The sequence below is a fragment of the Sciurus carolinensis genome, chromosome 6, assembly GCF_902686445.1.
Source record: "Sciurus carolinensis chromosome 6, mSciCar1.2, whole genome shotgun sequence".
NCBI lineage: Eukaryota > Metazoa > Chordata > Mammalia > Rodentia > Sciuridae > Sciurus > Sciurus carolinensis.
In genome coordinates this window covers 105,388,114-105,414,391 of record NC_062218.1, presented here as the reverse complement: position 1 = coordinate 105,414,391, position 26,278 = coordinate 105,388,114, and the positions used below count along the sequence as shown (strand labels likewise).

The following is a 26,278-nucleotide window of genomic DNA, read 5'->3' as shown; positions in this document are numbered from 1 at the left end:
GTTCTCTTGAACAGTTTCTTTCAGCTTTTACTGTTGTGTAACAGCAGTACCACACTGTTAACTAGCTGGCATGGCCTTATTTGGGTTTCACCAATTTTTTAATGCGTTTTGTGTGTATGAGTGTGTCATGGGTGTGGGTTGTGTGTGTATAGTTCTGTGCAGATTTATCCCATGTATGGCTATGTAGCCAACACTATAATCAAAACACAGAATTTCAGAGGTCCCTCATGAGGTATCTTAATCGTGACACCCACCCTGTCCCTGTTCTCTAGCAACCACTGGCCTGTTTCCCATCACTACAGTTTTGTCACTTTTGAGGATGTTATAGAGGTGAAATCTTACTGTGTATAACTTTTTGAAATTGTTTTTGTTCATTAAGCAGAATACCCTTAAATCCAAATCCATGTAACAATACTATGTTGCTTTTTTTATTATATAGTGTGCATACATCAGACTTTATTTATCCTTTCAGCTACTAAAGAAATATCTGGGCCATTTCCAGTTTTCAGCTGTTATGAATAGACTTGCTGTGACCATTCCTGTGCAGGTTTTTGTAGGAATGTACATTTTCATTTCTCTGGGGTGAATGCTCAAGAGTGCAAGTGCCAGGTTGTATGATTAGTACATGTAGTCTTAGGAGAAACTGCCCAGTTATTTTCTGGAGTGACTATACCATCTTACTTTCTAATGAGCATATATGGAGAACCATCATTTATTGTACATATTCTCTGCTTTACAAAGACCTAATCTATGAATATTCAGATTTTAGAAGTAAAGGATTTTTCAGGTGACAAAGTATTTTATCCTTATATCCTAGTGATGGTTGTAGAAGTTTGTAAATATACTTGAAAGCTTAGGGAAGTGGACACTTTAAATGGGTGAATTTTATGCTCTGTGAGTTTTATTGTAATACAGATGTGTTTTTAAAAACAGGATCTTACAAGCAAAGATCTGACTGTATTACAATAAACACCTCATCCCTTCACCATTGTTTGTAACTTATTAAGAATTTACCACGTGGTGTGCATTCTGTACATTGATTTATATACTTCACTGTTTGCAGTCTCCATGTAGTCTTACCTCCAAGCCATCATAAACAGTGCTATGATAAAAAATAGCACAGAGTGGCTACAAGGGTGAGGTCTGCAGTGAACTGCTTGAATCCCAGTCTTGACCCATCCACCAACTAGCTAGTTGTTTAACCATTGTGTGCTTCCAAATCCTTTTCTATGAATAGGAATAGTGAAAGTACCTCCCTTTGTGAGGATTAAGTGATATAATACATAAAAAGCACTTAGAATGCTGCCCACATAGTATCATTATCATTATTATTAAATCCATGAAAAGACATTTTCCTTTTAGCAGTTGATAATTGCATGGTAATAGTGTTGTGAGAGAGTGCACCATGTGTATTAATAAAAGATGACAGATTTCACATTGTGTATCTGGAAGGGCAAAGGATGCAGCTGACCTTAGTGATCCCCTAATACGCACAGCCACTATACTTTCTGGTCACCAAGTTGTATATTAAATCTAAACACAGACATATGATGAGTGTATTATTTAGCCTTATTTTATAGAAGAGGAATCAAACTCAAAAAGGTTAAGAAAATGTCCCAGTTTTACAAAGCAACTATTTGATGTAGCCCAGATAGAAAACCAGGTCTTTCTGTGTCCAGAGTTCACAGACTTCAAGGAATTGATTTAAATGAGACTTTTCCAAACATTGCAATTAACTTAGGGTATTAAGATATTTGAAGATTTTCCTTCTTCTTTCTTCAGGAGCTAAACTTTAGCATTTCTAAGGTTGTGTTTAAAATATATATTAAAAGGAAATTTAAAGATCCCAAGATTTTCTTCAATCTGCCTTTCCAACTGTTTAGAAATTGAATCACAGTTCAACTGCAAAACAGAAAATCTGGGGGCGGGAAAGTCCAATACCAGGCATGCTGGGAAAAAAACTAAGAAAGACGTTCTAGAGATCAGAAGAAGATAAAGTACCCTATGCCAAACTCAGTTTAAAAACAAAAAAATAAAAGTGAATTCCAAACTAAGAAGAAGAAAAGAAAATTGTTTGCAACAATATCTCATCCAAACCAGTTCTCAAGTTTATTCACCCATGGATTAGTCTTTGTGTTCTTGCTCTTTCTTCTTCAAACTCCTTTCTCTCTAAAAACTGCCAAGTGTTGTAATGGAAGCAAAAAAGGGACTCTAATGTCAGCCAATTTATTAAGAAAAACAACAAAGAAAGGTTTTTTTCTTTTGTAGTGAGCCTCAAAGTTTATGCCTCCTATTCCTCAGGTTCATGGAAGAACTTGGCTTCAGTTCTTCACTGGAAAGAAATACAAGGATTTGGAATCCCATTTGGAAAACTTAGATCTTCCCGAATTTTGGATCAACACAAAGATAGTAACACAGTGAGCACTCATATTGGTGTGAGCAGAGAACTTTGGATGGGAAACCACTAATTTATTGTTAGGGCTTTAAGTACCCTACTTCATGGGCAGGCATGCCAAAACTTATTTTACTGTTAGCAAAAGAAACAAATTCTGGTTCCCATATGGTTAAGAAAAAGAGAAATAAAAAAGAAAAAAGTATTGAGTTGTGTTAGGAGGTTCTGTGAACCATGAGAAATGACCTTAAAATTGTCTGCAAAACCCAACAAGAATGAAAAATGGCATGAAGCAAGTTCCAGGAGGATGCTGCAGAGATGAACTTCAGATGCATTTCATTTTGCATTGTTATTAATGGCTTGGAAAGAGGCCATAAACCTATTATGGCAATTATATCTGCAGATGAGGGTAAATAGGATGGTGTTACAGATACCAGTAAGGAAGAGACATAGTACAGAGCAACTGAGAGAGATTAGAAATATGGACAGGAAATGAACAAATGAGATCAGCCTGGAAAACTGGAAATGTGCATCTGGAGAAGTATATAATTTGAAAAACAGAGAGGTACTTAAAGGCAGGTTCATACTTGGAAAGCATCAATTGTAAATAGGCCTTTGAGTGGGTATCAGTCCTGGATATGTTTCTAACATGATTAAAAAATAATACTAAGGCCTGCTGTTCATGTAGCCTTTTAGAACACAGATTTTTTTTTTTTTTCAGAAACATTTCCATTATCTCATTTGATCATCAGCCCAAAGATGTTGGAAGCAAAGAATGTATTCTTCACTAAAGAGAGGAAAGGTTAACAGAATTGCTTAAGATCAAACGATTTGTTAATAAAACATACATGGTTAAAACCTGGGTGTCTTGTTTCCTTATTTCTTTTCTCTTCTCACTACAACACCTTGGTGTTATGTGTGGGATTTCAGATGTTTCTGCTTCACCATTCACCCATCTTTTCTGATATTGTGCAAAATTTTATTTCATTTGAAACTGACCTTAGTGCTACAGAACCTCTGAACAGGGCAGGGGCTCCAAACTCTGTTTCTGCCTCTCTTTCTAGGATAAAGTTAAGCAGAGTGTCATGCAGGATGAATCTCTGGATTTGAAGTCAGAACCTTGGTACTAACAGTGTCACTACTGTGGAGTTAGGGGTGGACAAACCACGTGTCTTCTCTAGTCTCACATACTTCATTGCTGAACTTTGGCCTTATGGAATTGATCTCTTTGAAGATCTAAAATGAATGATGCTAGGGTAAACAGAGACAGAGACCATGATGCCTGAGAGAGGAAGAGAGAGATGTATGCATGTAAACATTTGGACTGAAAACACTTCTTAGTTTATGGCAAACAGGCAGATCTCAAGAATAACCTTTATAAATTTTATCTCAATCTGTTTTGATGCTCTTGTTACACAGTTCCTGTTTTAAAATTGACCCTGTCACTCTTTCTCCCTTGACATATGAGTTTCTGTGTACCCTTATCTTCTCCCTTTGTTGGGTAGCAGTTAAGAAGCTGGGCACCAGGTGTCTTTCTCGAATTCTTCCAAAATCATAATGGCAGAAGTATCATTATGTCTACATGGCTGAATACCATACAGCTCTGTTTGTCATGTGATTCTACTATCGCTTCTGTAGAGGTGATTAGATTATAGATTCACCGACTCAAGAAGAGCCAATCAGAATCTTTCCAACTGGAAATTGGAACCAAGAGATATTCATTTTATTCTCTTAGAATGTGATTAGAATGAAGAAATATGGAATGGCCAACTGTGTAGAGAGAGAAAAAAATTTGCTAATGTAATTAGAGGAGTGGAGAAAGTGACCATGTAGTCTCAGAGGGTAAAAGAAAGGTGGTGAATGATAGATCCTAATTGTAACCTGGCTGGATACTTACACTTGAATCTTTTTAATATAGTTCCTCCTTTATTTTCAATTGTTTTGCTGAGATTGTGAACTTTAACTTTTTAACAAAGTACTTCCATTAAGACAGTAGTGAACCCAGGTGATAACCCTCCAAAAGTTTCTCTCACCCCCACCAATCAGTGCTGCAGAATTCTGCCCTCAAGTGGGCTTAACTTTGGTCTAGTGTGTTCATGTATGTTTGTCTCTGTGTATGCATGTGGTTTTGTATGTTTGTATTCATCCAAGGCAGTAACTCAACACACACCTCATGAGTATCTTCTTCTACAGTCTAGGTACCATGCACGGCAAGGGGATGCAATAAAGAATAAAGAGAACTTCCTGTTCAAAGAACCTAGGGAGAAGGTAACAAAATAGATAATTTTTCAACAAATTTTATAAGGGCAGTACTGGTGTTTTGGGAGAAGCTGTCAGAAGCATCAGGGACATTGAGAAGAGAGAAAGCTTTCTGGAAGAGATAATGCCTGAGTTGAATCTTAAAGGATAATTTGGAGTTTCCCAAGTCAAGAAGGGTTACAACTGTTTTAGGAGAAAGTATAGCTTGGCAAGAACTTGGAGGCAAGAAACAGCATGATGTGAAAGAGGAATTCTTAGTTGCTGGGGTTCTGGTACATGAAGGCAAGTCAAGAGTAAGAGGGATAAAGCCACAGGGATGAGCACAGGAGCCTTGTACATCGTATTAAGAATCTTGGGCTTTAACCTGAATGATCAGAGATTTACATACAGGTAAGTGAGGAGGTGATATTTAAGATGAGATCTGAATGACGGGAAAGAGCAAAACTAGTTAAGGTTCATCCAGGCAGCGGGAATGGTCAGTGGACAAGCACTGGAGCCTGGGGATCAGGTTTCCAGTTGGGATGACCAGATGAAAGGAGTTGTCACCAGCTGAGCTGCATGGCACTGGAAGATGTGCAGGAGGAGACTCTGGAAATCTGTCTTAGATGTGTTGGGTGGTCCAGGTGCCCTGGAAGCAAAAGGTTTACCAGGAACTGCTCTTAAGGTCAACACCAGTAGAAGTGAAGGAAAGGAAAAAGGAAGAGGCAGAATTTGGTGGAGGGAGAACACAGCCTCAGCAGTCACCTCATCTGGCCCTGCAAGTTCTGAAGAGAGGAGGAACCTTCAGCTCCATCTCAAGTTGGGATGGGAGAGCCAGGCCTTTATGACTTTGGTGTACATCATTGGTATCATTGAGTGTATGTTACCCCCAAGTCTGTGTCATCATGGGTAAGGTAGATGTCTTTAGGTGAAGTGCCATCATCACTGGTGATGATGTCCCTGGTGGCTGAGATCCTTTTGCTAGAAGCATGTCCAGAAGCTGGAGTCATAAGCTCTTTATTTCCCAAGGGGGATCTGGACCATGCACATGGGATCACCATGTTGGAGTTGAGGTACTTGTGTATCACTCTGGTAGAGATGTCCTGGCACAGTTGGATTATGAGCCTGAAGCTGATGCAACAAGACTGGTGAGAGATAGGGAAGCAATTTACACTGGTGGTGAGAGAATGCATGACCTTTTAAGGGTCTTTGAGAATCTGAAGAAAACTAGAAATTCTCCTCCCCAGAAATATGTGCAGAAATATATACATGGACTTTCTGAAGTTTTGCCTTCTGGCTCTGTTTTGATTTCACTCAACAATACTCTGACCTTGAGCAACATTAGGTAATATTTTAATTCATTTGATTAACTGATTAGTTTCTAGGAGCATCCACAAAATATCAGGACCTCTCTGTTATTCCACTGTATACCATATAAACTTAACCACATATACCATTCTACAGAGGAGAAAACTGAATTTAAAAGAACTCATCCAGGGGCAGCAGAGGACAAACTCACTTTTGTCATTACAGGACAAAGCTAGAGTTGAAGCACATGTCATCATGACTGGCAGAGTTGCACTCCATTTCTGAGCTCTGTAGTGGCGTCTGTATGCTCTCACGTTGACCCTATTAGGGCAACAAATGGTTCTTGCCGAGAGGGGAGGAAAGGGGTCCCAGCACCAGTCAAGGAGGTTTATGGATGCCAGCATACAGCAGTTGTCAGTGATGTAGAGTACGCTGGCATCAGAGTATTGTTGGCATCAGGCAGACAGCTTCAGAGCTGGAGCTGACCAAGGGCGTCCCAATGCTCTTAGGGATCCCCCACTCTGTCCCTGGTGAGGGGTGATGGGCTACCTCAAATATTTTTCTCTTGGTGTCATCACGGAAAATAGAAGGCCCGCATTGTGTTCTCAAGTTAATTGGCTTGTCGTGTTCTATTTTACTTGAGATAAATGTCACATGACCATCATTAATTCTGCCTATCTACTTTTACCATCTTCTTACATACTAGTTAAAGAGAACTCAGTTAGCAAGGTCATTGTAAAATCGTCATCAGAAAGTTAACGAGTCAAATGAACTTTCTATGGCAAACAATTTCTGTGTTTATCTGAGAATCTTTTACAATAAACATTCTGACCATCTAGTTTCTTATGGTAAATTTTTTCAATGCCTTGGACCTATTGAAATGAACTTTCACTATTGCAGAAACTTCTCTAAACTTTTTAAATTAGAGGACATAGAAACTCAACTTTATGGTGACAAAATAGAGAATATAGATTCAGCTTAAACTCTGTGGTACATGCACAAATGTCTATTAATCTTTTCCCTTATCTTTCCAAACAAAGGCAAGCTGCTAATCCAGTGTGTTGTATTTGTGAAATCACGTGTGACAGTGGTTTCTTAAAACGAGCCTTACAAGTGATTTCCAGGGCTCCCGCTTAGAAAAAGACAGTGGCCCTCTGATCTTTAATTTTAATTAAGACTGAATCAAAGCTACGTGGGTGTTAATGAGAATTGCTTTCCACAGTGGCTTTAGTTTAAAACCCTCATTACAACAGAACCACTGTTCTAACTAGCATCTTTTTATGCTCCACTTTCCCTGGGGCTGTGGAATATCCCTGCTATGATCTGAATATTGGTGTCCCCACCAAACTTCATATGTCAGAACCTAATAACGAATGATATAGTATGAAGAGGTGTGGCCTTTTGGGAAATTATTAATCATGAGGGCTCTACCCTAAGGCATGGGATTAGTGCCCTAATAAGAGGCTAGTAGGAGCTGTCTTGCCCACTCTTCCCTGTGAAGTTGAAGAGGGCACCATCTCTGGGGAAAGAGTCCTCACCAACACCAAACCTGCTGGTGCCTTATTGTGAACCTCCTAGCTATCAAAACTATGAGAAGTAAATTTCTGTTATTTATAAATTACCCAGTCTCAGGTATTTTGTTTTAGCAATAGGAATGGACTAAGACAATCCCCATGAAAAGTATAAACTACTTTTTATGTCAATAACACAAGTGTCAATAATACAAAATGATTCATCCTTTTCAGCATTACCTTGGGGTTTTAGGAAGTCATTGTAAGTTCATTTGTGGCTATGAGGTAGTGAAAACAGGACCTGGTTGCTTGTTCAAATATGCATTAATTGGTTATGAATACTATGACTTTTTGGAAAATGCTCAATATACGGTACTCCAAGTTCCAAAAGTTCTTATCTAATTCGTCATATCATTACAACAATGAAGCAAGGTTAGGACTTCACTGGTGGCTAAGAAGGACCAGGTTCCTTCATTTTCTATCCACTTACTAATACAGAGACTCCAAAATCTATTCTCTTAATCACCCTGTGATACAATTTTATACATCAGCAACTCCTTATGAATGAATCGGTCCATCTTTCTGTTTCATAAGACCTGCACTATCCCTTAAGACTGTGTCAGCGCATCCACTTATCTAGTCTACCGACCCATTTTATAGATAAGTAAGGCTCAGTTTTTCTTGAAATTCCAATTGCAAATAATTTGAAATGAATTTAGAAAATTTACCTGTCTTTGTTTCAGCCTGTTTTTTGATGCTTATGTTCATGTCATCAATGAGAAATAAGTGCTTAGAACTTCAAAACTATCCAAGTACTATGGGTTCTGGTGAACATTTTAAATTGGGTCTCCTGTGGTCAGAAACCCAGCATCTCATATGGGATCAGAGTGCAGAGGTGACCAGTTCAACTGCAGAATCTCATTTCTTGATGTCAGTTATGTGCAAGAGATGCCTGTTTTTTAATCCATGGTACCCTTGGGAATTTTCTAAGTGCAACCTGTGACTTAGATCTCAGGCATATATCTCTGCCATTATTTCTTCTCTAAAAAGTAGGGAATCAGAGGCTGATGAAGCCCTGTGACTCTGAGGCATTTGTTGTAACTGTACAGGAAAGACACACACACACACACACACACACAGCATACAACCAAAGTTCCTTCCTGGAGACAGATAGGAAACCTGGAAAATATAAACTGGGGTTGCAACCCAGCACTTGGGGGTTGGCCTGCTGTTCTGAGCCTTGATCCAGGAAAGAGTCTCACATCCTTCATCTGGGAGTAAGCTCTAATGCTGTACAGGGGGAGATTGGAAGCAAATCACATGTGTTTCCATTCACCCAAGGGTGAAATTGATTGCTTTTAACTGAAGATTCAGCAGCTCCAGCACAAGCTCTCAAATATGCTTTTAACGAAGGGTCTGAGCATTCAGAGATTCAATCATGTGGTTTAGGGTTTAGTGTGGATGGGGGGGACTGGGGAGGAGGTAGTTCCCTGAGGATAACTCACTGCTACTTCCATTCTGAACCAAAGACTTCTTTGGACTTGAACAACCCTCACATTTGAGACACATAGTCCCTGTTCTATAATTTCTAAATAACTGAGAGTCTCCAGTTGGTCCAATATTAGAAATTCAAATGGCCAGAGACCATGCAGGTGGCATAAGTAAAAGGAAGCCAGTCCTATGTAAAGGAAGAGTCAACAGGCTTTCTGCCTAGTTGGAGAATATATGTTCAGTCACAAGGCAGCTGGTATTTGCCTCTAACTGATGGGTACTAATTTGTGTCAATGAGCCTAGAATTGCCAGGACCTTTAATTTTTAAAGAAATCTAAACTTGAGTGTGAAATCTATAAAATTTTAAATCCTGGCTAAATGAAAAAGTGCCTGTCAATGTTTAATGTCAGTCTCACTGTTCAGTTTGGGTTTCCTGGGAAGCCGATTGTGAGATGGAAAATAGGGTGCAGGAAGTTTACTAGGGAGTGTTCCTGGGATCCCTTCCTGTGGAAGGGAAAGAAGGATCGAGCACAAGGGCAAGTCAAATGGTGAAGTGGTCTCATCAAACCTGACTTCACGGACTTCCTCACTGAAACTGGGGGGACCCATAAGAGTTGTTGCCCTTTTGTGGTGAGGAAGCAGGCCTTTATCTGCTCACATTAACGATGTGTTGGATCAGGCTGCCCTTTTGGTGGGCAATTCCTAAATAAGGGCACTTGCCAGAAAGGGCTGCAGACTGAGTTGAGAGCCCCTGGGGCAATAAGCTCACCAGTGGTGATGAGGATCTTGGTGGAGCCCCACAGTGTCTACTATGCAGATTCACTTGTACTGCTCAAATTCACTTTGTGTAAGTTCCGGGATCAACGACTCTGGGATTTGGAGTATCTTCTCCTTGTGAGTCTCAGGGCCTCTTTTTCCATAACTGCTCTTAACGCTAATACCCTTTATTTTTCTCTATTGACCATTCTAGATTCTCCTCATTCTTAGCTAGGAACTCTGCTGGTCCAGGTAGTTTACCTGGGCTTGGGACGTGGACCACTATCTTGAGGGTCAGAGCCTGCTGGGGCAAGCCCAAAATGCCTATAGTTAGTTCCTTGCTGGAGGTTCCGGCACGCTTTGTTATATTTTTAGTATGTAACCAAGGTCATGACTTGGCTGTGTTATGGTTAGTGTGTTGTCAAGGTCATAAACACTCTGATTCAGCGTTTGTACTCAAGATCATAAACATTTGCTTGTGAGCATGTGCCCGCTAATGTAACCTGTTGGCAGTGTGCCTTCTTTGTCTAGCTTCCATATTAAAAAAGCCTATAGAAAGGACTTGGGGGCCCCTAATGGAACTGGCTGGGGGCTGAAGCTGGAGCTGAGGGCTGGTTAGGGAATATTACCACCCGAATAAAGCATGTCCACAATCCCAACTGTATCTTGCATTTTCCTCCACCTGCTGGGATTCTGAATCTATTTCCCGGGTCTGAGCTCTGACCTGACAGAGCTCTTGGTCACTATCCCCTTCTTAGAATCAAGTGCGTTATGACTGATGTACTGGTCCATTTGCCATCAAGGCTGGGCAAGCTAGTACTGAAAAGAACCCATGTGGTTTGCAGGGTGTTGTGCATACTCCTCCCTGCCGTTGTGTAATAACTGTCCCACCAACTGACAAGCAGGGTCCTACAAGGATGTTGACTCTCCTTGCCTGTTTATTTCCTGGGCACAAAAGCCCAAAGTAGCCAGTGGCTGTTGCAACTTGTGGTCCAAGAGTCATGCTTCCTGATGGAAATATTTTCCCTCTGAGGAAAAGGCACCAAATAACCTAGAACTACAGAGATGGAAAGCAAGCATTTCCCAAGTTGGGTCCTTGGGAGTGATGGTAAAAGGGTCACTCATTCCTGTTTCTTCCCCTTGATTCTTGTATTCATTCTTCCTTTTAGGACCCAGCATCATATATAAGGCATTGATTTAAAATGTACAGTAAATCCTGGAGGATGGTGCTCTTTCCTTATCCAGAATCATCTCTGACTTGGTGCTTCAGTTTGACCTTAAATAGCCCATCCCTCCACATTCAGGATCACAGCTTCTGAGGATATGGTATTGAATATCCTCAATGAGAAGATCTTATGTATCACTTCCACCTATAATGAAATGCTGATAGGCCACCTGATCACATAATGGGGGGAACCTAGCTGACGATGGGTGTTTCTGGCTGTATGTTCCCTTGATGATTCTGGTCAAGCTTCCACTTCTATCATGGTCTAATAGCTTGCAAGGAGCTATTTTACAAACAGTGCACAATTCTCTTGTCCCAAAGTGAGAAGAGTCTAAATTAGGATTCTTCTATTAGAGCTTGCATAACCTTTATGTGGCATATTTTCCCACCATAGATATCTCTGATACCATAGGTGTTATTGGGTTTTACGGCCAAAGTGGCAGGACATTGTAACTGGATCTGCTACAGAGTCCGTTCTTCTAGGCACCACTCAAAGCTGACAACTTTTTGTATATGTGGACTGGAACACATTTTCAGGTGTGGAGTATGTTGTCTCTAAAACCTGAAGAGGCCTTCCAGGTTTCTTGCTTCCTTCTTTGTAAAAAGTGTTGTCTAATGCAGTGATTTATCTTTTATTTTGGAGAAAGTATCCTGGCATACTCTAATCCACTAGGCTGCTAAAATTTTACTTAGGTTTTGGGCTCTGGATCTTTGTAAACTTTGTCTCCCACTCTCTAGAGTTTATGTGCCTTACCAAATGTACTTGTTATTTCTTGCTCATCTAGTCAAATTTGCATGACATCATCAAAGGAGTGTAACACTGAAATGTTCAAGATGTATAGACAGATCTTTCAGACTATGCTGTGATAGGAATAATAGCTAACGTATTCTGGTCTCAGGATGGGTCATGTGTACTCTTGTCTGTTCTAAGTATGTGTGAAGTGCTTTAGATCCCCTTTTCTGATGGAAAAGCACTCTTTTGCTAGATAAATGATTATGGTCAGTGTACACGAGGCCATGACAGTCTGTTCCAGAAAAGTAGCTGCTCAGATTTAGACCATTACTTGATCAAATCACACTCTGGGATTTGTCTGGTATTTGTCGTGTCTAGATCTGTAAATTAAATGGGGAGGTTTAATGGGGAATACCAATCCTGCATCTTTCATGTCTTTAAGTGTGCTGCTAATCTCTGCCACTCCTCAGAATCAAAATGTTTTTGATTTACTATCTTAGGTTAGAATGGGGATCAGTTTTAGAGTCTTATCAAGATTTCTCTGTGTGCCAGCTCTTACCCCACAGACTAAGAAACCAACATGGGGTTTTGCTACTTGCCCTATCTGTCTATTGAAATTAATCAACAGAAGTCTGTGAAAATGATCATTAGGTCCATGTGTGACTGCAGAGGCCAATAGTAAGCCATATCTAGGCCAGGAACCCATTTATTTCTCACCTCTACATGTTTTCACTCTACAGAGGATCTGTATTAGTGCTCCAAGTCTCTGAGTGTTAGTATTAGTGAGTATCACCTGGGGACCTGCATCTGTCAGTCCTCAAGATGTTTGGGTGTGCCCTTTCTCAGTTGTAATCACATTAGCATGTGGCCATTGGGACCTGTTGTGGAAGGACTAAGTGAATCATTACTGTGTATGCTGGGCATGGCGTTGCAGGCTATGTTCTCTTGATGACCCAGCTTCACCTTCACTTAATGGACTAAACCTGAAAACTAGTGCATATTCAGAAATTGGGCAAGGACTCACAACTTTTTAGTGAAGTAACTACTCTCAGCCTCCTGATCATCAGTGCTTGATTTATTCTTACTGTTCCCTATAATAGTTTCTTATTACTGCTATAACAAGTGACTACACATAGAGGCTGAAAACAGCAGTTATTTTCTCACAGTTCCAGGGATCAGAAGTCTCATATGTGTCTTATGGGGCTAAAAATCAAGGTGGCAGCATAACGTCCATTCTACTTGAAACTCTAGCAGAGACTCTGTTCCTTGTCTTTTCCAGCTTCTAGATCCTGCACACATTCCATGGCTCATGGCCGTGTCTCCATGTCCTTGGCTCTGGCCCTTTCCCCCTTCGTCACAACTCCCTCCCTCCCTCTCTCTAACTCACTTTCCTCTACCTCATAAGGACTTTTGAGGTTAAATCCTTAACTTAATCACAAAGTCCATTTTACCATGTAAGGTGACATCTTCATAGGTTGTAGGCATGAGGACATGGACGTTTGTGGTGGTGGGTAGGGTTATTCTGCCTACCCTCATACCTATCTGAGCAACTTCCATTCATCTTGTTCCTCGGAACAGTATCTATTAAGCGTCTTCAAAACTTTAGTTCAGATGTTCCTGGCTACTGTGACCTTGGCCCTATGGATAATTGTATCCACCTGGCTTTCGATGGTTAAGTGCTGCCACCTGCCTCTGTTGTGGCAGAAATGATTCCTAACATCAATTCTGACCCAAAAAAAGGATCAAATAGTATTTGCTAAATTTTGCCCTATACAGGTGAATAAATGAATGAGACAAAAGTGTGAATTTATATTGAGTCCCAAATTCAAGTCCCGCTACTCCTCAAAAAAATTCAGATCCACTTCCCTGATTTTCTTGGAGATATCATCTGAATAACGTAGTTCAAAAGTGATGGTAGTAGGAGAAGAAGCTACTGCTATGGGGGCAGTGAACATACGTAAGTTTATACACACAGCTGATCATAGGTATTAAAAATGAGAATGATATGCCAGGCTGCCTTCTTTCCTAATCTCATGCATATACCTAATCCAAAGGTTAAACCTGGGATTCCTTGATGAAAAGTGACTCACAGTAGCAATTTTGGGAAAACAACTTCTTAAAAATTTCCAAAGTTTAAATAAACCAATCAGATCATAGTATCTATCCCTATGATCTTTAAGGCAAAACTGTCAAGATTTTATTTTTTCCCAGTAGTGTGAGTAGCTCAGCTATGTGTCTAGCATGTACTGGGTCAGAGATAGAAATCAACATACAATAATTTATCCTTTCCTCCCAAACTTGCCCCATAACCTTGACTTGTGCCTTTGAGTTGAACTGCTAGCAAAGCTCAGGGAACAGGCCAGAGCCTTCAGAATCATTGTCTAACTGAAGAAAGGAATGAAAAACTCCATCTAGGGAAATGTAGAGGCTTACACTTTTGCTCAGGTGGGAGTGAGCTTGATTGTAAGTCAGTTCATGGGAATTCCTTTTTGTAATTTATAATTTTTTTGGCTTATGAGTATCAAAGGCAAAGTTGTTTGTCAGTTTATTTCTGTATTTAATATGCAAACATCTAATAATAGCAGGTGAATCACCACTTTGATTTTCATTCTCTTACAGTGGAATTAACATGACTAAGATTTCCTTTGTTTGAGTTGTTAAGTAAAATTAATGACCCCAAATGACTTATGGGCAGTTCTAAAATTAATTTTTTATTTGTATAATGTTATAATAGCTTGTATATTTCACAGAGTCCTGGCAGGTAGATTTTGTCTCTTCAATACTCCTCTATATTATTTTAGAACCTTCTTTCTCTATCTTTCAAATTAAGACCATGGGAAAATGTTTTCCCATATTAATATAGCAAAATATAAATGCATATATTTAAAAGTAGAAAATATTATTAATGATAAAAGTTATAAATGATTGAACACGTATTTTTGAGGTTGAAAGGAAGACAGAATTTTCTGGATTTTTCTATCTATGCAATTAATTTTCCCCTCATTGATTTGACTCTATTCCAAACACTCTAAAAGAGCTGGTAACTGTAAAGATAAATAAGACATAGTCCCTGACCTTAATTAATTCAGCTAGTAATAATCAAAACCTTAAAAATAATGGTAGGGACAACTGCCATGTGATTAACCTACTTTGTTCTAAGAGCTTTATGTGAAAGTCTTATTTAGTCTGTCCTTGACTCCCTTATGTACATGTGTCCCGCCTTCTGTTTTAACCAGCTCTGATCCCATGCTTCATCCTCAATTTCCTTGAAGTTCTATCTCTTTGCAGCACTCACTAGGAAAACCCTTGTTAAGTTCCACACCCTCCTTACTCCTGGCCTGCACGTATGCAGCTCCATGTGGCTTGTCACAACCAAGCTTATCTATCTCTATTTAAATTCATGGACACGAACTGAAGGGACTACTGGATGCTGCCAGATCATCATGCCATTGTTTCCCTAATCCCTTGATTCTCCTGGAAAATAATTGCATACCAACTCTTCTCTCCTCTAACTTCCAGAACCTTCTCTCCCAAATTGCTTTACCTGATGGCAGAGAAAATAGATGCAGTCAGAAGACAAATTCCACAAACTCCCTACATGAAATTAATCTAGCTCCAGGCCTCTTCCAGGATACTCTTGAGTTACTGTGCAGGAACCATTCCTGTTCCCAGCTAAGGGGAAGCCCTGCACTTGAACACTGGATGTAATCTGTGTTACCCATACGAGAACTTCCATATAGCAGTTGTCTGATTTCTCTGCTGCCTCATGCAGGTTCCTCGTTATTGAATCAGCCCTTTGGCATACAACTATGTTATTATTTCTGTGCAGTGGTGTGACAAGCTACTGATCCATTTCTCTGTACATTTATAATAAAAATCCTTTGAAAGAGTTGTCTATAATATGTTTGGAACTTCCACCTTGATTTTCTCCTAAAAACACTCCAGTGAGATTTTACTCCACAACCCCATCAAAATTGCTCTGGCACACATAGTAGGTATTCAGTAAATGTCCCTTGAATCACTTTATACACACACACACACACGCACACACACACACACACACACACACAACACACACGTCCCACAAAACACTGAGGCAAATATTAAGATACTGGTATGTACTCTGGTCAAGGTCCTTGTGACCTAGAGAGCATTTTCATCCAGCAGGATCCTTTCTCATCTTCCTTGGCCTTTCTTTACAAAGTGAACATGCTGTGTTTCTTGACCTTCAGAACACTGTACTCTTACCATCATCTCACCCCCTCACACTCATTTCTTTGGTTATTTCATCCAGAACTAGTGCTTTAAATGACATTTGTATGTTGACAACTTCCAAATATTTATCTCTGGTCTAGATTTCCCCCTTAGCTTTCTAATCTCAAATATCCACCTACATGCTCAACATTTCACTTGCATGTTTACTAAGAACGTCCACAAACACATTCCTGACCTTTTCCCCTAATCCCTTTCCATCTTTGAATTTCCCTGTATGAGTAGAACCCACTGTAGGGGCACAGGGAAATCTTCCCTTTACCCTCTAAGGTTACCCTCTAAGAAGCTGACAAAGACAGATTAATTGGAGAAAAGACACATAGATGTATTATGTTCATGGAGGCAATCACATGACTCAAACTTATATACCTTATTCAATAGAGAAGGGGGAGAATAGAGAATGTAGATAATTTTTAGGGCAATAATAAGTGATTTGGAGGAAACCATTGGGCTTGGAGAAATCATAGTGGCCTGGGTTAAAGTTTGTTTGGCCCTCGGAAAATGGATTGTTAATGAATTTTTATGGGACTGCATTAGATGACTGTTGTGACAGGAGTATCCAGGTGTACTGACAGACTGTGGTGTTTCTTCCTATGAGGAGTTTAGTCTTTGGTTAATGAAATTTCAGCTTGAAGACTGAAGGCAATTGTGTTTCCTTTGGCAGAGCTAATCAGGTAAATAAGGAAACTTTACAGAAAGTTTCTGTCTGTGCTGAGATGGGGAGAGACAAAGGTCAGAGGGACCTCAATTCATAGGTAGGGTCTAAAACTTCTTGGTATGTCAAAGCATCTAAGTCCTAACAGCACCTTCACCTCCATTGAGTTACTGAAATTAAAAACAAAACAAAACAAAACAAAAACACAACTAAGTGTGAACCTTGATTCCTATTTTTCTCACACTCCAGTCTAATCCATTGGCAAACTCTGATGACTTTCCTTGAAATATATCCAATATGTGCCTTTTTTTTAACCACCTTCATTGTTACCATTTGGTCCAAGCTACTATTATCTCACCTAGCCTCCAGGGACCCCTGTGTGTAAAGTTACCCTATTCTCAGTACATATTGAGGACTTTTACCTCCCTTCCCGGCTTTATTCATCCCCAAAACACTTGCCACCATGTGACATGCAACTCTTATCTTGACTCATCTCTTTCATTAGAATGCAGTTAAGCTTCGTGAGAGCAAGGATTTTACCTGGTTTGTTTGAATATTTGTATCCTCGGTGCTTCTGTACTCATAGTAAATATTCAATAAATATTAGTTGAATGAATTAATAAATCATCACAAGGACACTGTGAGGTTGGTAAGAAGGTTCCCATTTTAGAAATAAGGAAACCAGCCAGGGCTCTGAAAGTCCAAGTCATCTGCTGAAGATCGTGGACATAGGAAGTGGTTTGGAATGTAGACTGAGGTTCCTTTCACTTCCAAGTCCTTAAACAGCAAACCATTCTGGATTATAGTCCATACTTTTCCCTTGGAACTCAATATTATTTCTTTAAAGAAAGTCTTCAACACAAAGTTTTTGATCGTCCCCATAAGCTCTGATGGCAGCTTCTTTCAGAGCCCCTGACCTCTATCTAATCAGGGCTCAGGTACTGGATCTATTCTGCTGGGCCTTTATGCTGCCTTGCAATTTTGGAATTATCATGTTAGCAAAGTGACTCTTCACCATCTTGAATTCACCTGGTCTAAATCTAGAATCAGGAAACCCAGGAAGCCACAGAGAAGCAAAAGTAGATATTTAAAAATCTAGATTCTAATTACCTGCCATTTAGTTACAGGATAGTTTTTATTCCACTTAATTACCCTTCCTTCAGATACAGATTTTTAAATTCTTACATTCACTCTCCTAATAATTATCATTTCTATGCAATTTCTATGGGCAAGGGGCCTATTTCAGGTACTCAGTGAATAAAACTGACACATCTCCTGACCTCAAGGAGCTTGCATTCTAGTGAGGGGAGGGAAGATAATAGATAATACCCAATAATATATTAATATGTCAGGTGGTGAAAAGTTCTGTGAAGACAAATAAAGCAGGAAAGGGGGTTAGCAAATGACCAATGGTGCTCTTTTGACTAAGGGTATAAAGGAAACTATGAGATATGGGATATTTTCATCATCATCATTATTATTCACCCTTGCAATACTAGCACTTAGAAAAAAAATGGCACAATGTAAATGGTATGTGAATGTCATATGTCATGAGAATGTGTGAATGAATGAATGATGGTGAAGTAAAGAACCCAATTAGGAGGTTATGCAGCAATGCAGTGATTGATAACTGATGGCGGCTACACATAAAGAAGTTTGAAGATGGAGAGAAGAGATCATAGTCTGGATATATATTTAAGGGACATAACTAATTACAGTAGCTGGAAGATTGGATATGGAGTGCAAGGTTATTGAAGGAGAGAAGTCAAGGATGGGGTCAGACCATTGAGTAACTAGAATAGAGTAGCCATCAAGTCTGAGAGTATGGCAGGTTTAGTGGTCAAAATGAAGTTTCTTTGGGAGCTAAGTCAAGTCTCTGTTTCTCTGTGTCTCTCTCATAGTTTCCTGAAGTACCTAAAGCCAAGCACTGCTGTGTATCCAAGGAAAACCATTCAGAGTCATTCTACTGTGGAAAACATCCATACTGGTTCCACTTCTCTTTCCCTTGGCCAGACACAGAGGCATCCTGTGTTGATGGCTGCCTTTTTTATTCCCGGAATACGAGAAGCATAGCCAGGGAAGGCTTTTTCCTTCAAATTCATCATAGAGACTTTAAGAAAGTGAAAGATGACTGAAGAGAACAAAACAGGGAGAAATTGTTTGTTGTATGGTTCTGATGATGACAACAGCTTGAACCGATTAGCTGGCTATTATGTATTCCAGTGCATGACTTGTCACAGCAGTCAGATCTGAGGAGCACATCACAATTCCATTCAGAATAGCCTCTTGCAGGCAAACCTGACCTCAAAAGGTTTAATCAAGTCTTGTAGTTTGAGACAAAACACACACACACACACAATCATCAAGTGATAAAAAAATATGGCATAAAGATATTTAGTAAAGAGTTTCTGAATTATAATGACATAACAGAAGAGATAACTCGGGTGCAAGTTAAGGCAGAGACACCCATGAAATTAAAGGGGAAAAAATGATGCAGTGGTATTTTTTTTTAAGACTTTCAAGGTCCGGTACATAATTTCACTTTTCTAAAGTAAAGTTTGCAAGATCCTTTCCAGCAAATGTAGGGCAATAAAACATGTGGGAAGGAGACAGAACTCTGCAAAGTTTCATAGTATTGTAGTTAATTCTCCTTTTACTCTGCTCTAAATATAATCTTGCTCATTTGCATGCCAATCCCAGAATGCTTTGTAATTTCACAATTTCTGGCTAGTGGTCTCAGCGTTTATGCTTTAAGAACAAAGCAAAATGTTTAGGGCGTGCCTTTGGCCCAGTCTTTTCTTTCTTTTCCCCCTGTGTATTGCAAAAGAGTGCAGGGAGGTGACCTTGCTTGGCATTCATCCTCCTTGCTGGAGTATCACAGAAATCAAGTGCCAACTGCCATGGACTTTTCCTGTTAAGACACATTAGTCCAGTTACCCATGAGTTACCAGGAGCTTGGATTAATTCATCAGAGAGGGAGTGTTTAAGGGGGGTTAGAGTGCCCTTTGATTATGTGTCCAGGCTGGCTCATTTCAGGTTTGTAGAAAGCCCACCCTGTTGCATTCTGTCCCCTCCTTCTGTGGATGCCTTATATAGCTTCTCTACAGTATGTGAGCCTTCAACCTAATGATAAGATGTCCACAAGTGTGGTCAGAGGCCTGACTTCAGAAGTGTGAATTTAAGATCCCTAACACAGACTTGGCATTTGCAGAATTTCCATTTAGTAGGATATTAGGATTGACAGTTGGAGAGGGAGTGATAGGGGATTTTATAAACTTTGTATAGCAAGCCAATTTTTTGTTGTTATTTAAATTGTATGTTTGGGATTATTTTTCAGGAGATCATAAAAAGCTCCCGGTACACCCCAACCATCGCTAAGACCCCACCTATAGTGGTCTCTCCAAATGTTTCCCTTGACTGTTTCATTTTAGCACATAGCTAAAGAACAATATATCCCAGCACGGAAAGGCCGTGTTTTTGGTCCTATAATCTCAATCAACAATAAACTCAGAATTTTGAATAGTGCACACGGTTGCTGCTGAGCGGCAGCAGTAGTAGTTCCACTCACAAAATCAATGGCTGCAAATCAGAACATTGCCCAGGCTTCTGTCTCTGCACTACAGGTGTTTTCTACTTTATATCCACAGAGCACTAATGTTTTCTCTTCGGTTCTATGAGTAAGATTGTGTAGTTTTTTTTCTTTTTTTCTTTTTCTTTTTCTTTTAATATGGCTCAGAATATTTTTAAAATAGAGAATGGTTAATGAGATACTTTACCACTCAGCCCCTGAAAGCAAATAAATGCTTTACAGTTTCTCGGGATGTTTTTTCATAGTCTTGGGATACCAGTAGGGTGACCAGGCTGCATAAAGCCTGACCAGGTCTCTGCTTTCTAAGGGACTGCGTCTGCTGTTTACATACCCTGCGACTAGCAGAGGCGGCGCCCAGCCCTTCGCTCTAACAAAGACGACTGCCGCCACAGCCAGCCCGCGCGAGGATGGAGAGCGGGTTCCAGAAGGGAAGTCCGGTGCCATCGCCTTTCTGAAAAAAGGGTGGGGACGATGGAAAATCGGTCTAAGGGTTGTTGGAGGCGTTGGCGCGTGGAGGGGCTTGGCCCAGGAGGCCAGGGAGGGCGACGCTTGTACTTCTTACACCCGGGGCTGCAGCATCTCCGCCCGGAAAAGCCCCTCGCGCCCCCTGGTGGCTGCGGAACAGGCTGGCTCCGTTGCACTAGCCGGTGGGGGGAGGAAAAAAAAGGAAGAAAAAGAAAAAGTGGGTGAGGCAGATGCAAAGAGGAAAATCAATAGGGATAAGAGAGAAGAGGGAGGAGTCGCAGATCAGCCATTCTTGTCTTACGGGGTCCCAGCTGGCACCACAAAAGAAAAAAGACACAACAAAACCCGGGCGTGAACGCGAGTGGAGGAGGGTGTGTGTGGCGGGGGGGTCGGGGGTGAAAGGGGGACCAGGGAGATTTACTATTGTCTCTGGCAGCCACCGCGGGAGCCCGGGAGGGGGGCGGAGGCGAGAGGAGGCGGCGGCCGTGGCCAGCGCACCATTCGCTCCACCTGATCTCGGGGCGCTGTGCGCTGAGCAAGGCTCAGGCGAGCAGGAGCAGAAGGAGGGAGGGAGGCAGCTGCTGCAGCCACCACCGCCACCATGTCCTACCAAGGCAAGAAGAACATCCCGCGGATCACGGTGAGTCCAGGCGCGGGCGCCGCTGCCACCTCCTCCCGGGTTCACTTGCTGCCCGCTGCGCCGCGGGCGGGGCAGCTTGGTCCTGCCGGCTTCCCTGGCCGGGTCCCCGGGGAGAGAGCGGGGACCCGCGGTCCGGTGGTGGGGAGCGGCGGTCAGTCCAGCCGGCGCGGCGGGCGCCACACAGACCGAGCGACCCATGGATTTGGGGGAAACAAAACAAAGAGGAAACCCAAACAGCGGCGCAGAGAACTTTGGATTATTTGTCCTCTTTTCCCACTGCCCGTAGTTCCCGAGAGCGCAGGGGACACGGCTCTCCGTGGACTCCCTTTCCGCCTGGGGCTCCGTGCGTCCGCCCAGGTTGAGGAGTGTTGCTTGTTGAAGGATCCTTTTGGCCCGGCGGGGTGTGGAGAGTTGACACCTTTCCTTGGGGGTTCGGCAGCCTGACCGCGCCCCTCTCCTGGCTCCAGCCCCAGGGCTCTGGCCCCCATCGCCGCGAGGGTGGTGGGTGTCTGGACCACCAGTCGTCGCGTGTCCGCTTCTTGCCTGTATTCAGCCGGATTTATGTTTCAGAGTGTCATATTCGGGACCGGATAGATAACGTGGCTGCTGCGGGAATGATCAACTTTTTTCCCCTTCGATTCATTCTATATTTTTCATGCCATTTCTTACCCACATCCCAAGAAAGGATGAGTTTTTAGTGATTTTAGTTTGTGGTGGCAGGCACAGGCTGTGTACATGCCGTGTCCAACTGCCATTGTGTGCAGGACCTAGCCACCCGCGGCTGGCGGGTGTCAGATGTGCTGGGCGTGCACCTAGGGCAGGGTGGAGAAGGGATGTGCCATTATCAGGCAGAGAAGCCGCATCTTCAGCGGCGTCCAGCAAGTGCTCTTCTGAGCAAAATACTGCACCCCAACCTGGGATTCCTCCGTGATGTGCTGCAATGATGCCCCTGAATAGGAGGGCCATATGGCAGTCTGGGATGGGCGTTAAAACAATCAAAAAGCAAAATCCACTGACATTTGTTAGTTTAGTACTAAGCTGTATGGTTGTGCTTTGTCTATAGTGAATAGAATGGTGTGTGTGTGTGTGTGTGTGTGTGTGTGTGTCTGTGTGTAGTGGAGGAATGGGTGGCTACTCCATCTTTGCAGGGCGAACAAAGGAAGTGATAGACTGGCCCCTGGGAGGCTCTGCAGCTGCCCCAGAGCAGAGCTTTACCTGCCACCCCAGTTGATTTGCCAGGGTCCACCAGGTTTTGCTGTGGGTTGGAGTCTGTTTGCTCCACTTCTTATTCTTGGAACACCCTGTGTATTTGCAATTGCTATGCAGTACCTTACTCTCCACAAGCAGGAAGATGCCTCTCTTACCCCTACTGAGTACACTTTATTGTCAGCTAGCTATTTTCATTGCAGCATCATACCTTTTTCATGCACCTGAGCTTCCCTCCACACAAATACACCTCACCCCTGCAGGCTAGTCTCAAGAAACACTCCAAGGAGAAGAGATGAACTGGGTAGGGATCTTTTTACCTGGTAGAGGCTTTGGATTTAAGCAGGTCTTCCTGTGTCACTTTCCATTATCGAAGGAACATTGCTTTTACAGTGCAAAATATCTTTTCAGTGCTACAGCACAGAGCTGTAGAAGGTATCATACAAATTTTTAAAAAGTGATTGGATCCAGAGTTTTATTTTTATACTTATCTCTCTAACTCAGGAGATAGAACCACAGCTCTTGTGCTATTACATGCTGAAGGTATGCTGCATGTATATTCCACTTTATTTACATTTAGTATGTATTTGCCAATTTTCTTTTTGAGGACAGGCAAAGAATCAATTGGTTTTTTTCCTCCTGGTCTGAAACTGCAATGGTTCTTCTTGTGGACTCAATCTGTGACATGGCTTTGAGGGCCACGCCCATTCTTCTATGTATCATTTAAGATACTTTAAAGAAAGATGAAGAGATTTAACCTTGATAACTTGTTTTAGAAGCCCCAGGAAACGTGATTGTGCCCTAACCTCAGGACCAGGTTTGCAGTGGGTTCCCTTTTGTTTCGTTTGGATGATCTTCCCTGGGGTACATCCTTCATTTTCAGTGCAGCTCCCATCCTTTCTCTGCGTGTGGGGCGTGGTGCTGCATAGCAGCCTGTGCCTCGAAGCTGGGGCTGTGTCTCCAGCAGCTGTAACAGGAGTGGACAGTGGTTGGGAATTTCTCAAGCCAGGTTGCCTTACGTTCATTGTTCAAACCAGGGGCATGACAAGGAGGTATATGGTCAGAGCTGTTGGTCTTTGGGGATAAGGAACCTATTTGTAGATTTTTCTTATGCTTTGTTTGTATTTTCATGGGCAAGGATTCTATTGTAGAATAAAATGTTTTTGTATTTTCTGCATGTCTATATAAGATGATAATTACCTATATATTCTAAGGGTTGAGATACTTTCTTAAATATAGTTAAAAACATACAAATACAGACACAGAGCTATACATAAAGTGTGATTTAAGATCCAAATATAACATACATGCCTTACTGTCAACATCAGTATATTTAAAAAATGATAATGTTCTGCCATTTGAATTAGATTTCCTATGCCCTCCCTTTCTGTGTAAGGTGCCCCACCCAGAAACTGAAGTGTCACTATAATCTGAAGACTGAGGGGGGCAATCTTTCCTGACCCCGTCCCCTTTGCCTCCCTAGTCACCACCTTCTGCCACCATTTTTGGTCCAGAGTAGGATTTGTTTTGTCATTTGTTTTTTGTTTTTCTCCTTCCACCTATTTTTACTTCCTCCTGAGATTAAAACGTGCCCACTATCCTATGTTTATGGTTTCCTGGGTGCAGGGAGAGAAGAAAGATACAGTTCTCTGTCACTGGTGGAACTGGCTGGGCCTTTTCCTATGAGTAGCTCAGGCCTCTGATCTTCATTGTTCCTTCTCAGAGCACTTGTATGGATCATCTCTTCCACCTACACACTAGCCCTTGCTTCTCAATGTCAGAGATTGGCCATTCTGGGTGATTCATCCTATTGGGGCAATGAACTTGGTATATCTACTGTCTGGTACAGTGTTTGGCACACAGAGACCTAATAATTATCAGTTAAATGAATGAATGAATTAAAAATCACTTCTAATAATAATAGCAACTCATATCTATTGAATGTTTACAGGTGTTGTGTTATGTGCCTTACATGCATTGTCTCACTGAATCTTTGAATCAATACTGACAGTCACTATAGTTATCCCTGTTTTATAGATTAAAAACTTAGAAAATCTCTCTTACCTTTAGCGTTAAGTAAAAAATAAAGACAATATTTGGAAGGGTAGCCACCATATCAGTTCTACAGGGAGACAGTTTTGATAGTTACAGTCATTGTTTTCCTCTTATATAAGTTATAACTTGAAACTGACTGCAAGGGTGGGCACTTTAATTCCAGTGTTTTTTATGTGTTTTCTTATTAGAGACTCTGTAGGACATCATCTCATGGTTAAGGGAATTGAAATGTAGCTAGATGAAGTCAGTTATCCAGAGTCACAGTGAGAATTTTTAGACAGAGCTGGAGATCACACCCAGGGCTTGCCCAGTATCAAAGGTGAAGTTGCCCTGCTTCAACTGCTGCCTCCCAGACACCTGCAGATGAAATTTTTCAAAAGGTGTAGATTAAGAGCTCCAGAATTCCCTCTAGAGACAATGTACAGAGGACTGACTGTTTGCAACTACTAACTGGATGTCTATAAATACTGTCTTTTCAATAATACATTTCTATTGCATTCGAGGTTGTGTTGTTTGTGTCCATTATTTGGGAACTGCTGGAAGAAACATCCTTAGTTAGGAATTTCACCTGGAAAGTTCAGTCTGAGGTGTGCAGTCAGAGCTCTGATCTTACTTTAAAGTGTTATAGGTGCTATGAGATTTTTTTTTTTTTTTTTAACAAAAGAGAATTCTTATAAACTGGAGGAACACCCAGCTCTTTGAAGCTGATGAGTTGGGGACCTAAAACTAGACTAGAACCTAAAGAAGGGACCAGTGCAACCCCATCCTTGAATCTATACCTTCATTTTGCTTCTTGTCACTTAAGAATGGGAGAAAATATTAGAAGATTAAGGATTAGAGTTGGAGAGACTGAAAGAAGGAGTCACCCCAAACCAGCCCTATCCATGTAAGGCATCTAAGAAGGGAAATTCCAGAGTAAAAGACAGAAGAAAAACACCAAACACTGAGGAATGGAAAGCATCTTAGATATCTGATCATGGAAATCTTGGCCCAGGCCCTGCCTGGGGTGTTCATTGGTTGCTTGATATTTTGAGCAGGTATGCAATGATTGCCAACCAGGTTTTCCTCTTGCCCAATACTAGCAAAATGCCTTCAGTGTATAAAGAGCCCTGAACATTGGTAGCTGTGACTGAGCCAGCTGGGCACTTTGGAGAATTCTAGAGAAATAGATTACCTGAGAGAATTCAAGTTTATGTGGCAAAATCATCAGTTTATAAATAAAAAAAAAACCTCTTTATTATCTGCCTGCACTTTTGGGAGACTCAAATGAGGTAGTGACCTTGAGAGTGGTCTGTGAACCCGGATGTTTTTAAGGTAGTAAACACTGATTTATTTATAAAATCTCAACTTCTTTGGAATGTGGAAATTAATAAAAGACTTGGCAAAGGTCTGCTTTGGAAAGAAACTACTTGGGAAGCTTCTTTTTTAAAAGAAGTTTTCACAAACAAAAGTGAACATGATGTTATATAAAGTCTCCATTACTTTTTTTGCTTTGGTTATGTTACAGTGTTCTGCAGAACTCAGCTTGTCATTTTTGGCAAGCCACTAACCGCCATCGGTCCACCTTTGAACTTTGACCCAGGGACTCTTCCTGAACTCAAATACAGGACATTTTCCTAATTGAGTTGAACTGTATTGTTTTTCAGTCCCAATCGGCTTCCGTCCTAGAGTGACAGGTTATGGATATCCTTTCTAAGTAGTTATTCACAACAAGATTTTCAATTGTTTTTCCTTTGTCCTTT

The 26,278-nt window shown here is 41.2% G+C and overlaps 1 protein-coding gene across 3 annotated transcripts in view; it reads left to right on the top strand.

Annotated features, from left to right (window-relative positions):
- Positions 1–26,278, top strand: part of Dpysl3 (dihydropyrimidinase like 3) — a 106,591-nt gene that overhangs the window by 28,047 nt on the left and 52,266 nt on the right. Inside the window, exons 1-2 of one of the 3 annotated variants that reach the window (XM_047556407.1) lie at positions 20,535–20,632; positions 21,072–21,275. The exons of 1 other annotated variant lie outside the window; for it this stretch is intronic. In XM_047556407.1, the coding sequence (XP_047412363.1) occupies positions 21,237–21,275 (39 nt within the window). In that variant the 5' untranslated portion in view covers positions 20,535–20,632; positions 21,072–21,236. Of the gene's footprint in view, positions 1–20,534; positions 20,633–21,058; positions 21,276–26,278 lie in introns of those variants that run through there. One more of the 3 variants, XM_047556408.1, reaches the window with a different exon arrangement.